This window comes from Meriones unguiculatus, chromosome 10 (assembly GCF_030254825.1).
Source record: "Meriones unguiculatus strain TT.TT164.6M chromosome 10, Bangor_MerUng_6.1, whole genome shotgun sequence".
NCBI lineage: Eukaryota > Metazoa > Chordata > Mammalia > Rodentia > Muridae > Meriones > Meriones unguiculatus.
The window spans coordinates 53,435,097-53,449,775 of NC_083358.1; the positions used below are offsets into that span (position 1 = coordinate 53,435,097).

A 14,679-nucleotide genomic window follows, 5' to 3' on the forward strand; every position below is an offset into this window, starting at 1 on the left:
CACGTGTCAGTCGTTAGCTCAATGGGCTTTGTCCTGATTTCCTGAGTATTTACGACATGCTCCATGTTAAATGTTTTGAAACACAGTTTCACTGTGTAGCCCCGCTGGGCTGGAACTGGCTACATAGACATGCTGGCCTCACAATCACAGGGATACTATACCTGCCTCTACCTCGCCACTTAAATGGTCCTGAGAGCACCTGTCATTGCTGACTAATCCTCCTGGCGAGTCCCCTCCTGCTCAGCTATATGCAATGACTATTTTCACATATCAGATAGTACTGACTCTAATGACAATCAAAACTTCCCACATCTCAGCCCCACCCCCACTTCCAGTAGAAAGGGCTGTTTTCCTCTGCGAGCATTGAAGAAGCTAAGGCTTCTAGAGGTCAGTGACTTAGAAAGTTTCTATAGCCAAACAGGCACTGCAGACAAACCTGGACCCACCTTGCATGTGAGGCCGTCTTGGAGAGCACTCAGTCAGGCTATGACATCACACCCATGGTTCGGGAAGCTCTCACAGTTAATGTAAGGCTGAGTGTTTCAGTGCTAATATGGATTTAGTTCCGTGAGTCCAGGTGCCCAGTTCACAGTTAAAGAGAAAAAGGCAAAGCTCTGGAGGACCTCAGTGAGGCAGCTTTCCTTCAGAATGTTTCGATAGGGCTGGGCTCAGTTGGTAGAGTGCTCTCTGAGAATGCATGCAGCCCTGGGGTCAGTCCCCAGCATTGTATAAACTGCTGGAGTGTGCCTGTGATCCCAGATGGAGGCGGAAGCTCTGGAGTTCAGAGTAACTCTTGGCTACATATTCGAGGCCATTCTGGGCTAAGTGAAACCCTGTCTCAACACAAAACATTCAGATTGTCATTTTCTTTTGAGCTTCCTGGCTTTGGCTCAGGCTCTGATTTTATTATCTTCTTAGAACAAGAAGGAGATATTTCACATTAAATATGAACAGAAGGTGTTTAATTTGTTAGCTCTTACATGTTGGGAAAGGAAATCTTTGATTCAGGGTGCTCCACTGGGCATGGTCAGCGGCGTTGTCTCCTGTTGGCTTTCCAGGCAACGCATCATGGGAGCCTGTTTTCAGAAAGGAACCCGAGCACGCTAGTTCCAGAATCCGAGGCTGCGAGCCGGAGGCTTTATTTACAGCAATGAAAACAGGCGACTGAAACTTCTATCCTACCCTATGCCTTAAAAAGAAGGAAAAAACAATAGTCTTAATTTGTCATTTCAAAGTCACAGCATAGAATCTGCATGTCATTGCTCATGCGACTCTTGAATGGCAGTTTATTAAGGGTCAACACACTTTCCCAGCACCCAAGGGCCTTGACAAATGCTTAAGTCTATCAGTGAGATGAAGAAAAGTTCTAAATCCATCATCACAGCAATTTGCAGACAAGACTCCGCTTTGACACGGGGCCAGCTTTAGATTCAGAAAGACCTGGTTTTAAAAGTATGCCTTCAGGACTTCTCATCTCCAAGGATGGCAACGCCCACCTTGCTGGCTTCACATGTCCGCACAGGTATCTAAGCCCTAGCCAGTGACAGCCAGATCCACACCAGCCCTTTCTCCCTGGTCTAACAGCCTTTGTCTGCAGTGCAGACGAAAGGACAAGGGTCCATGCAGTTGCAATGGACCAGATACAATCTGCACAAGTCAGCCCATAGAGGGTGGGAGCTGTCAGAGGAGGGAGGAGACACCATTATCCAAAGACAGGGATGAACCTGAGGCTGAGGGAGGTAAACCCTGTCTGTGCCTGACACCGTCTTTCTCCTCCCTTGACTTGCAGCCCTTGAAAATGCATTGCAAGGACTGCGCCCTGGTGACCAGCTCAGGGCATCTGTTGCGCAGTAAGCAGGGCCCCCACATTGACCAGACAGAGTGTGTCATCCGCATGAATGACGCCCCCACCCGAGGCTACGGGCATGATGTGGGCAACCGCACAAGCCTGCGGGTCATCGCCCATTCCAGCATCCAGAGGATCCTCCGCAACCGCCATGACCTGCTCAACGTGAGCCAGGGCACCGTGTTCATCTTCTGGGGTCCGAGCAGCTACATGCGGCGGGACGGCAAGGGCCAGGTGTACAACAACCTGCAGCTCCTCAGCCAGGTGCTGCCTCGGCTGAAGGCCTTCATGGTCACGCGCCACAAGATGCTGCAGTTTGATGAGCTCTTCAAGCAGGAGACGGGCAAAGACAGGTACAGGGCACAGGAGGGAGCAGGGGCAGGGAGGATGTGTGCTGGGGACAGGTTCACTAACAGCAAAGCCAAAGCTCAAGGTCTGTTGTGAGCCACGTGGCTCCTGTCATCAACACCAATGGGGCTCACGTGTTGGGTCGCCCTGGTAACAGACTGCTCAAGTTGAATGTATCAGGAAAAATGACACACGAAGCACAGTGACCATTACTGAGTAATTCATGGCCAAATCCTTCTTTTAGAAAAAAGTTAAATGGCCACTGGCCTGCATTATGGGAAAGTGGGACACAGTAGCTTCATTTATTGAAGATCAGGGTATGAGGGATGGCTTTACTAAGTGCTCGCTGCACTAGAACGAGGCCCTGAGTCTAATCCTTAGCTCCCATGGGGGAAATGAGCATGGTGGTACATGCTTAGAACTGCAGTGCTAGGGAAACAGAGGCAGGTGAATGCCTGGGCTTGCTGTCAGCAACCCCAGCCTACTTGATGAATTCCAGGCTGGAGAGAGGCGCTGTCTCAAAAGACAAAGTGGACAGCACCTAAAGGCTGACCTTCAGGCATCCACACTCGTTCACAAATGTGCACATGTGCTCATGTTCACACACACACACAGAGATAGAGGTGAGATTATTTTTTCCTTTTCAAAGATACATATAGCCATGCACCTGCAATTCACGGAAAACCTACTGCTTGCTCAGCACTGCACCTTGAACCTGCCTCTGGGGACAGTCACCCTCCAAGCACACTGACTGAGACATTCACCAAGTCGTGACAGGAAGAAAATGGAGCTGTAACTTGTACGGCAGGAGACCAACCATGGTCTAGGGCCTGTCTTCCAAAGTGCTCATCAAGACTAGATAAAGGGCTGTGGAGACTGCACGGTGGTTAAGAGCACTGGGTGGCTTCAGTTCCCGTCACCCACACAGTGCCTCACAGCCATCTGCAACTCTAGTCTGAGGGGATCTAACACTCTTTACTGGCTCTGTGAACACCAGGTGTGCACATGGTACACACATACATGTAAGCAAAGCGCATATGCACAAAGTGAACATTTTTAAAGACCTGGTAATGAAGTCAGTGTAGCCAGGAAGATTCTACTTAAGTATTCTACATAAGTGATGGCACCTGTCTGGGAATAAGGTGAAATACCAGTTCAAAGCATTTCAGAGGGCACATGATGATGATGATGATGGTGATGATGGTGATTGATGGTGATAATGATTATGATGATGATGGTGATGATGATGATGGTGGTAGTGATAATGATGATGATGGTGACTGATGGTGATGATGATGATGATGATGATGATGGTGGTGATGATGGTGGTGATGATGGTGGTGATGATGGTGGTGGTGATGATGGTGGTGGTGGATGCCTGTGTGGATGGGCAGATAGAAGATCACTTTTAGATATAAATGTTCTAAACTTAGTGGTAATGGTTGTATCTGTGGGTACACTAAAATTCATTACATATTTTCAAAGTGAAATGAAACAAAACACATACATACCCACCTCTGAATGCCCTTATTGTCCTGCTGTCAAATGTATTTCTCACTATAAGTTGCAGCTTTTTTGAAAACTTTGGGTGATCAAAAGGCTTTCTCAAAAAAAAAAAAAGTGTCAGGCTGAGGCTCAGGACAGTGTTTGTACAAGTGTGGAAAGATCTGGGCGGGGAAAGAAGTCTCCCCAAGGGACCAGAAGACTAGGAAGAGACTATGGGGGGGTGCATAAAGGCCCCTGGGGATGCTCCCAGGGTATATGGGCAAGAGGCAGAAGATAGTGCCAAAGGGTAAAAGGGCAAGAGCTGGGCGAAGCCAGAGAGGGATGGAAGGCTGGACCCTGGGCACTGAGGGCAGCCTCACAAGGGTGGCAGGACTCATGGCTCTGGGCTGGAACCTCAGCTATGTACCTTGCAGACTCAGTGACATCACTTCCCGAGAAAATTAGGGACAGGAACTACAAATCATCAGCTGATCTAATAATTCATTTCTGTGGGTTTTCCTAGTTCTACAACGTATATAATTATAATTGATGCACGCTTAGTAATCTAACACCCTTCTTACAAAAACTATTACTTGGTCAATTTCTTATCTAAAGAGATTTGCTAAGTAAAATAAAGACCAGAAAGTACTGAATCCACTATTTGGCCAGTTTAGGAACACATAATTGGAAAACAAAGTCCAGTATTTGCCCAAGTTCTTTGGACAAAACAACTGTGTTTTAAACCTCGGGAACTTTACGGCAGTTTGAAGGCTGGGCCTAATAGTAGTGGATCCAAGTAAGAGAATCTTACTGCTGTCCACACGGCAGCCCCTTTCCTGGCAAGACACAACAGACCTGCGGCTACCATAGGCCTGACCAGGAGAGCTACAGTTAGCCCAACACACCTGTGGCTATTCCATCGGAACCACGGCTAGCATAACCAAGACTAGCTAACAGCCCAAGGCTAGCTCAGCAGACCTCCAACTAGCAAAGTCCAGCCCTGTGGCTAACCTACTCAATCTCTAACACAGCCATGGATCACACGAATGTTCCTGATCAGGGACAGGAGCTGGTACAAATGCTCATCGTGGCCGGTCCTGTGACCCAGCAACTGGAAAGACAACTCCTGAATCTTAGCAAGTTCTTCCACCAAGAACACATTTTATAAAGAAAGGACAAGCAAAAACAACCATTTACAATTAAATGTTGCTGCTGCTTAGAAAATTCAAAATAAGTTTAAAATGTCTCTGGCAATGAAAACACATCCTCTCTTCCCTGTTTTATGATTGTCTTCCCAAAATGCTGGTACGAGGTTCACGGAGACAGCTGCATGCAGCTGTGCCTCTCTAAGGGATCACGTGATGTGCACGGCCTAGAGACTAGATCACCCGGCCCTTCGGCCACTTGAGACTGCAAAGGAACAGTGTCATAGGGAGATACACCCCACCCCTTCCGACAGCCGGACCAGTGAAAGCCTTCCCCCCAGGGCATCTGTCTCTGTTAGCAGCTGTGAGAGGTGTGCCAAGCCTCTGCAGCTGCGCTCCTGGGCCTCCTCCTGCAGATACACCGCAGTTAGCACCCGCCCTGCTTGGGGAAGCTCAACCATGACCTTGTAGCAGGGGCGTTGTGTCTTTACCTTACCAGACTGTCTTTAAAAAGCTAGCATTACATTGGCTCACTGTTATGATGTCTCCTTATTCTTAACAACCTTCCAAAAAAGATATCCACTTGACTGAGACCCCAGAACATTTAAAACTATTCCTTCTATGTAAGCAGAGAAATCCAACCAAACAGGAACATATCTTGAAGATACATGAGAAGTTTTGTTTCTAACCAAACCAAACTCATCATTAGGATATTCCATTCAGGCTAATTTTTTTTTTTTTTTAAGAAATGGGCCAAGTCAGTAGATTTTGATTTATAAGAAATTTTACCCTTAAAAGTGGATATGAAAATGGCTCACGAACAATCTGCAATTAAGAAGCACAGCAGATGACAGAGATGGCCAAATCATGTTCTTTGATATTAGAAAGTAACCATACTTGAAAATAACTTTATAATTGAATAAGGGCACATTAGGAAAATACGATTCAGAACCAATATTATAGTAATTACATAAAGGAAGCATAAATGAAATAACTGCAGGAAGAATATTCCATTGAGATTATAAATGAGATTCTGGTGGAGCAGAAAGGCCTCTAATTGTAATTTAGTGTGCACTATAGCATTATCAGCTCAGTGTGTTACTTCATCATATAAAAGAATATCTGCTAATTTTCTCTAATAAGCACATGACAGCTCTTCATATCCTTTCATTACAGCTGATTAACTGTAAAAACAGTAGATATTCCTTTGTTGGAGGGGAAAAAAAGAGTTCTGATCCTTTCAGGAAGACAGTACAAAGCAGTTTCGTTTCTATGGTTCGTGATCCCAAGGCTATTATTTAGGAAGTCTGGGGAATTTTAAGTGGCACTTAAAAGAATGCCTCACTTCAGTTCCTCTGCTCCCCAACTTTGTATTCTTCCTGTTTCTGCCCACAGAGCCATTTCCTGTGGCTTCACATCCTCCTGGATTTTAGGCTGTGGCTTGTGCTCTATCCTCCATCACAGAGGTTTCTGCTCCTGGGAAAGCCTTGGAAGTTGTTTCCTGGGGATGGAGAAGCAGGAGATTGGTTGTGACCTTCTGGTTCCCAGATCTCTTAGGGATCTCTGAGATATGAGAGAGGGTTTTTATTTTCCTTGGCTCCACAGACTAGTCCAGAAAGGACTGCCCAGTCCATTGCCACTGCAGGGGCATGAACACAGGCTCTCGTTCTTCCTCCTCCTCCCTTTCTCCTTCAGTTGGCCCTGCTCCTTCCCAACACCTCTAGTTGCAATAGACCTAGTGAGAGGCAAGGGAGCAAGGCTTAATACCAACAAAGGCTGGGAGCTTCTGGGTTTTTTCACATTTTTTATTTATTTATTTTCTTATTTATTCATGTTGTATCTCTTCCTTGTCCCTTCCCAACCTTACCCTCCCTCTCTTTTTTCTCCTCTCATGTCCCTCCCCCTGGTCTACTGATAGGGGGACCTCCTCCCCTTTCACCTGACCCTTGCCTATCAGAGCACATCAGGACTAGCTGCCTGCCTTGTCTTCCTCTGTGGCCTGGTAAGGCTGCCCTCCACCCCAGGGGGAGGTGATCCAAGAGCCAGCCACTGGGTTCATGTCAGAGACAGCCCCTGTTCCCCTTACTAGGAAACCCACTGCCATGGGCTACATCTGTGCAGAGGTTCTAGGTTATCTCCATACATGGTCCTTGGTTGGAGTATCTATCTCAGCAAAGACCTCTGAGCCCAGATTTTTTTGGTTCTGTTGCTTTTCTTGTGGAGCTCCAGTCCCCTCCAGGTCTTTCTATCTCCCCTTTCTTTCATAAGATTCCCTGCACTCTGTCCAAAGTTTGGCTTTGAGTTTCAGTATCTACTTTGATAGCCTGCTGGCTAGAGTCTTTCAGAGGCCCTCTGTGGTAGGCTCCTGTCCTGTTCCCTGTGTTCTCCATCTTCTGATGTCTATCCCATTTGCCTTTCTGAATGAGGATTGAGCATCTTCCTCATTGAATGAGGATTGAGTATCCCTCCTTCTTGCTTAGCTTCTTTAGGTGTACAGATTTTAGTATGTTTATCCTATATTACATAAGTGAGTATATACCATGTGTGTCTTTCTGCTTCTGGGATACCTCACTCAGGATGATCTTTTCTAGTTCCCACCATTTTCCTGCAAATTTCGTCAAATTTGCAGGTTTCTGCTTTTTATAAATGCTGCACTGGCTACTGAGTACCTCCTCCACCAGACCCCAGTGCCAGAGGGTTGGAAGGGTTTTCTTTATGGTACTAAACAGCCCTGAAGTGATGCTGAATTATTTACTTTGTTCACTCACCCCAGCAGCCAGGAGGGAAGGGAGGGATCTCTGTGTGTCCACACACCCACACAGACCCTTTTGGGGGCATTTTCTAATGTTCTCAAACAGCCAGAGGACAGAGCATCTCGTACCTGCTTTGTAGATAAGAGACTGAGTTTCAGATCAGCGGCAACCTGCCTCAGGTCGTCCAGCTGTGTATGACAGAAATGGGAGAGCCAGGCTTACATTATCCTCATCTGTAGGTCCTTTGATGAGCGTGGTCAGGAAGCAGAGGCATGGAGGAAAACGTGTTAAAGGCTTAAGAACTCGAAATTGAAACTGAAACCCACCCACCTCTGCCAGGCTCTTGACAGGGCAAAGGCTCCCTTCAAAGTGTTTTTCCGTCGATGAGTGAAAGGAAACAAAGCAAACTGTTTAACAGTCTTCCTTCTCGAGCTGTGTAGCTATACAGAGCATCTAGAAAGCCCTTTCAGCAGCTCTGCTATTCACCTCACATACAGCTCTGTGACTGGGCAGACAGTCTGACCTTGGGGATAAGGTGTTTGGAGCTGGCTAATGAGCCATGCCATGGCGCTGAAAAAAAGAGAAGGCAGCAATCCCAGAAGAACTGAAATTAACATCCACAGCAGCGAAGCATGGAGGCCAGTGACTCATTCTCAGGACTCAAATTAGACCTTGCCGCTGTGTCTCCACGCATCTCCTGAGGCCGGGCATGCTGTTCAGCCTCCACTCAGATGTCTGAATGGACATGTTAATGAATGGCAAGATGCACAGATTTATTTCCTTAAACTTGTCGATTTGGGACCTAGATGTTTTCAGAAAGCCCTGAATGTCCTTAGGAAAAAGTAAAATTGGGTGTTTTGTTGCCTGTAAGCACCCCTCTGGCTCTCTCCCTCCGCCTTTTCCCACATCCATGTGCAACTCAAAGGAAAACACACCCAGTCATGGCGCTGCTGCTCAATGTGCTTGGGGACAGCCTCTCACCTATGGACAGATGGATGGACAGATCCATATAGACATACCTGACAAATGGATGGCCAGATGCTAGATTAGGTGATAGATGATAATAGATGAAAGAATGAAAGACTGATGTTAGATAAGGAATAAATAACGGTGACAAATATGAATAGAAGATAGACTTTAGATACATCCTTACATACATAGATAATAGAGAAGAGGGTGGATGAGTAGCTAGATGGAGAAAGAGGCAGCAGGGCCTACATGTTTATCCCCATGTGTGTTGCTGGTTAGCTAGCTTGTTTAGGGGACAGGGGGAGTTTCTAGTCAAGTGTTCTAATTAATAACAAATTACCACTTAGATTTTGTCATCTTCAGTTGAGTTATGGCAACACACACCTAAACAGTCAAACAATGATCGTTATCTTTAATGATGTAGGAATCCCTTAAGCATCAACATCAGTTATGATTGTACTATAAGAGATTTCAATTAGCAAAATTCCTATGTTTATCAAATGGGAGAGTGAAAGTCTGTGTGTGTATGCATGCATGTGTGTGTGCCTGTGTATGTGTGTGCCTGTGTATATGTGTGCGTGCATGCATACATGCACGTGTGTGTGTGTGTGTGTGTGTGTGTGTGTGTGTGTGTGTGTTAGGGTTGGGACCACTTTTTATAGTCAGCCTATTCCAGAAAGGATCCAGCATGGTTATGGGCCTGGGGCTTCTTTCCCAGAGTGCACTCTTCACCGTTGTTCCTTCCAGGAAGATCTCCAACACGTGGCTGAGCACTGGCTGGTTCACCATGACAATTGCTCTGGAGCTGTGTGACAAGATCGATGTTTATGGCATGGTGCCCCCAGACTTCTGCAGGTAGGACTGACTCTGTGCGTACTTCGTCAGCAGAGCCAAGCAGGCTTAGACATAATCTGATCTGAACACCAAGCACAGAACATGTCACCACACCTTCTCAGGGCAATTAATTAGCATGTTCCAAATCCTGGCTCTAGAAACAGCAGACAGCATTTAATTATGTGATATAAAAGATTGAAAGTTTTTGTTTGTACTCCTGGAGAATTAATCCATCTTACGGGCTTCATTTATTCTCTGAATGTTTATCGGCCAGAAGTAATGCAATAATTGGCATAATATTAATGATGAGCAGGCATTAAGAAATCCGAGCTCCTTTTCATTTGGAGGAAATGCAGCAGTTGTTAAATGAATTCATGGGGCAATTCCTTGGTTGGAGAGACTTGGTTTGTGAAATTAAAATATTCCTTTGAGTTTCTTTCTCTTATCACATTTCTAGCCTGGGCTCACATTGCTAGAGCCCAAATTACAGGCACAATTATTTGGCTCTGTCTCTTTAAGGGCAGTGTGCACACATGGCTGGTGCTTGCTGTGGGAAGCCCCTCCTGAGCCGTACCCAGGCACAGTGAACTGTGTATCCACAGGGGCACTGAGCACTCTCTAGGGCTTGGTTTGTGGAAGGGAGCCTGCTTGAAAACACAGGTGCCAATTGCTTCTGAAAACCCCTTGATTTTTAGCAATACCCAGGCCTCCTCATGATGTCACCCCTAATCTTCAAACAGCCAAAGCTGTGCAGGAGTTATTTATATCTTGCTGGCTAAAATGTGTGTGTGCACGCCTATCCTTTCACACATTTCAAACCTAACAGTGCCTCAAAGGTCATGAATCTTAAGGCAAAAACTATACTTTGAACATATAAAGCAAGAATTAGTGAGGAAATATACATAATCTCTGTTAGCCATCTCCCCAAGGCTAGAACTGAATGCTGCACACTGGGCCTCTTATAAAGAACAAGGGTCTATTCAACTCAGGGGTCTAGAGGCTGGCTGCCCAAGATACAGCTGTGACGGGTGACAGCCAGGATATAACACGGTATCTCAAGGTGACTCAAGAGACTGAGGAGCATCTCTGGCTGTGTCTGTGAGGGCATTTCCCTAGGAGGACTACCTGAGGGGTGGGACAATCCCACGGGCTGCAATCCAGGTAGACAAAAGGAAGCCTTGGGGTCCAAGTCTTCTGTTTCCTGACACCTGCTGCCATTCTCTGTCACATCCTCCACGCCATGATGGCTGAATCTTCTCAATCTAGGAGCTCGATAAAATATTTCCTCATTTAAGTTGTTTCACTCAGGTGCTGTGGACATGGTGATGCAAAACCAGTTAAGATACATTGTGAGAGGGGTGTAGGCAAGAGACAGAAACTAGGTTTTGTAAAAGACCCATCTTCAAGACCAATCATGCATACACAAATCCATTAATCCTTTACAAAGGACAGAGTCCTTGTAAGCAAACAGCCTTCTTTTAAAGATGCTACCTGTCTTTCCCTCTTCTTTCCTACAAGAGGATTTAGGGTCTCCATATGTAGCCCACACTGTTCTCAAACTCACCATCCTCCTACCTCGGCCTCCTGCAGGCTGGGGTTATAGTTATGTACCACCATGCCTGGCCAGCCCTCCCCGTAGTCCTTCAAACATGATTATTAAACTCCAAAATTAATTCAAGCCCTTGCTACATACTACTGCCACTGTGCCATGTTCTTGTATTAACACAGAGACCCAGAACAATAGGATTCCTGTGGGTATATCAGATTCAGTCACAGAGAAGGAAAGGCCCAGACAGAGAAATCTGACACATAAAGGTATCCCACACAGGTTCAGACTGCAAGGCCTGCGCCCAGCATGATGAGCCTAAGGCAACCACGAACATGTGACCTCAGTTCTCTCTGCCTTGATCTCATCCGCAGAAGTGGATGTGTTGATGACAGAGCCCACAGCAGACTGTGCTGGATGGATTAAGTAGGTTAATCCATGCAAAGTATTTGGAACAGTGCTTGGTATGTAGCGAGTACTAGGCATGTTAGATTGGGTCCTCATCTAGTCCCCAATCACTTACGTCACTGGCATTGTTTCCCTGTTTAACAACTCAGGTACAAGAAGAAGTAGAAAGACATAAAGAAGCAAGCCACCTCCTCCAATCAACAGTCTAACAAAAGATATGCAATGTGCCGCCATCAAAGCTGATGGCTATGGAGCAGATAGAATTATGTAATATTGCCAGGAGGGTGCCAGGAAGAAAAAGCCTGAATAAATTGAAATGTTAATGGTTTCAAGTATTCAAGGAAATATTCCATTTATTATGGAAAACAAATGAAAGGCGTGTTAACCTGTCATTTCACTTATTCTCAGTTAGCTCCTCACTACTTTATGTACAGTAGGTTGGAGACAATCTATAGACTGATACTACCAAGGACATTAAGATAATGTCAACATGCCATATGCTGCCTCCAGGTCTGGGCTTCTGCTCCTCAGCTGCCACTGGAAAGGTTCAGCAGTTTTCTGCCCAAGATGCCCTGAGCAAGGACTTTTCAGAAGAGTGCTGCCACAGTTGCCTCTCACAAAGTGAGGTGCAAGGAGCCATGAGAGAAAAGGCTTGGGGCTCCTGCGGCATCCTTTCTAAGAGGTTGTGGCTGTTCAGGGGAGGGTAGGAAGGTGTCTGTAAGCTTCTCACTGCTGTGGCGAAGTTCCCAACTACAGCAGCCTGAGGGAGGAAGGGCTTACCTCAGCTCACAGTTAAAGGTCCAGTCCACCTGGCAGGGGACACATGGCATCTGCTCACATTGTGTCTAGTCAGGAAGCAGAGAGGGGCACAGGTGCCTAGCTCACTCTCCTTTTCTTGCAGCTCAAGGACCCAACTCATAAGATGAGGCCATCTTCCTTTAGGGTGTGTCTTCCATCACAATTAAATCAGACTCAAAGCTCCCACACAGAGATGCCAAGAGGTCTGCCTTCTAGTAATTCTAGATCCTGTCAAGTTAATAATCGACATCAATGACCACAGAAGAGAAGACAAAGAGAGACACAGACTCATGTCCATACCCACCCCTTACTTCAGAGATGGAACTACAAGGACCCACTTCCCAGCTATTTGACTTAGAGCCCGGTTTCCCCATCTGTAAAGTGGATAAAAATAAAGACAAGCTGGCTGTGGAGAAGTTGAGGAGACAGTACAGTGCCCTGCATACAGTGCCCAAGACAGACTATTGTATATCACTAATCTTACTGATAAGATTCTAATGTAAGATATACAACATGGTTAACATTCTTTCAAGTGTTGTTTTGCACTTACCTTGAAAGGTATCAAGATTTTTGGTGGGAGATTCAAAGAACAGGACTCAGCTCATCATCTCAGAGCTCATAACAAGCCTTACCCACTTCAAACTAACAATGACCATGGGGACATCACTCACCACATAACTCTTAAATGGCATGTTCTATAATCCTCATCTAAGCCTCAAATGTCTTTTGAAAACAATGTTTTCCTCAGAGAATGAAAAACCAACCTGTAAGTTTGTCCTTTTCTAACTGGACCATTCTGCCTTTGGCTTCACTTTGAAGGTAGCTGAGGAGCAGTAGGGACCCGAAGACCCTGCATACATCCTGAGCTGTCGGAGTGAAGATTATTACATCACAAGATCAGTAACAGTGTGGCCTGGGTTGTGTGGTGGTGGCTCCACAGCTTGTCCAATGCCCCAGAAAGTGACCTCTGTATGGGCAGTTTTATGTTTGATTCTGTGTTTGGAGCCCTAGGCACAGGGCAGTGGATATTCCCTGTCCTTCATGTAGCAGGTACTTTTAAATTCATGGAGGTGACTCCGTCCTTCATTCTGTCTTTAATGGCAAAAAAAAAAAAAAATTTCTATGAATAAACAAACCATTTCTACCTGTAAGAGACTTGTGACTTTGAGAAGGCTATCTGACCTTCACTGGTCCTTGGTGACCTGGGCCAGGCTACTCAGGGACTGTACCTCAGAAGCTCAGCCCTCAGGTCTATCATGGGCATGCCTGTGAAGATGCTGCAAGGGCACTGTGGTGCTCAGTTACAGAGGGCAGCCGGGTCCAGGAGAGGAAGGACAGGGATGGTCTTCAGCATGAGTGAGCGTCCTCTGAACTGCTGAGCACTGATCACAAGCTGCTCGGGGACTCTCCCAAGGCCAGCTAACAGAGCACTGACTGTCTCTGGCTTCCCCAGGTTTCCTGGCTTCTCACCATAGCACCAGACCTCAGTAACTGCTCATGTTCACAAACTAACTATTTTACATTTAAGGTGCAATTGGTAACTTCAAAAAAAGCCATTCGTTAATCACAGAGACTTTAGCTCACTTCATGACCCATGTGGGGCACTAGGGAGGTGAATACAGGGTCATCAGGAAGGAGGCAGGGTCTGGCTTCAGTTCCTGAGTCCCCCTTGATCAGAGTTTAGTCACAGCTCAGGAGGTTGGAAGGGTGACACCTAGGGTGCCTCCTTCTACCAGGGCATCTGTCCCCTAGGCCTTTCTGAAATCCCCATCCTTGGTCTTCAGCTGAACTTGGAGGAGTCTCTGCATCCCTGGGGTAGGGACCCTCCCTCCCCATCAGACTAAAGGCAGACCCTCACAGACCTGAGTCGGAGTGAGCTCTCTCACAAGAGCCCTCCGCAACCAGAGATCCCTTGGCAAACAAGTTCGAAGGCCTCTGTTCTGAGACAAACGCAACGTCCACGTGCTTTCAGGAGAGTGTAATCATCACCTCCTTGTCAGAAAAACTGAAGCAGAGGGACAATGGACCACGCTGACTCCCACAGTTAGACTTGTAGCCAGCATGGAGGTGGCTCAATGACCAGATCAGCCACCTTTTGCATGGTATGGGGGGTGGTGGTTGAGGCTTGAGGTGGGGTAAAGTCTTTGAGAGGCAACAGATGAGCAATCCTGAATCCCTAAGCTTCAGGTGTAAGGTTTAGGATGGTGTAGGATGATTCCTTCCATCCAGCCTTATGGGGAGTCTGGCTGTCTCCTCCCACCCCATGGGCCTCAGCTACCTTGAACAGATTCAGTAACAAGAAGACTTTTAGCAGCCCCCAACAGTATTGAGAGAACAGACTCTTTGGGAAGAAGACTCAGGTCACAGTCATATTTAAAAGTCACGAATGGGAGCAGCAGCTGTAGAAATGGCTACTGTGGCAGAAGAGGGGAATGCACAGACCTGGAGAATTAACTGCTGGCTAAGTCATCGGAGGAGGAAGCAGCTCTCTCCTCCTGAGCCCGTTCCTGCCATCACTTCAAACGGCTCTTGCCAGCTCATGTTGTT

The 14,679-nt window shown here is 46.5% G+C and overlaps 1 protein-coding gene across 1 annotated transcript in view; it reads left to right on the plus strand.

Moving 5' to 3' along the window:
* The window catches only part of St6galnac5 (ST6 N-acetylgalactosaminide alpha-2,6-sialyltransferase 5), a 160,808-nt gene that overhangs the window by 136,746 nt on the left and 9,383 nt on the right, over positions 1–14,679 (plus strand). Inside the window, exons 3-4 of the mRNA XM_060392477.1 lie at positions 1,790–2,199; positions 9,294–9,401. Of these exons, the coding sequence (XP_060248460.1) occupies positions 1,790–2,199; positions 9,294–9,401 (518 nt within the window). The remainder of the gene's footprint in view (positions 1–1,789; positions 2,200–9,293; positions 9,402–14,679) is intronic.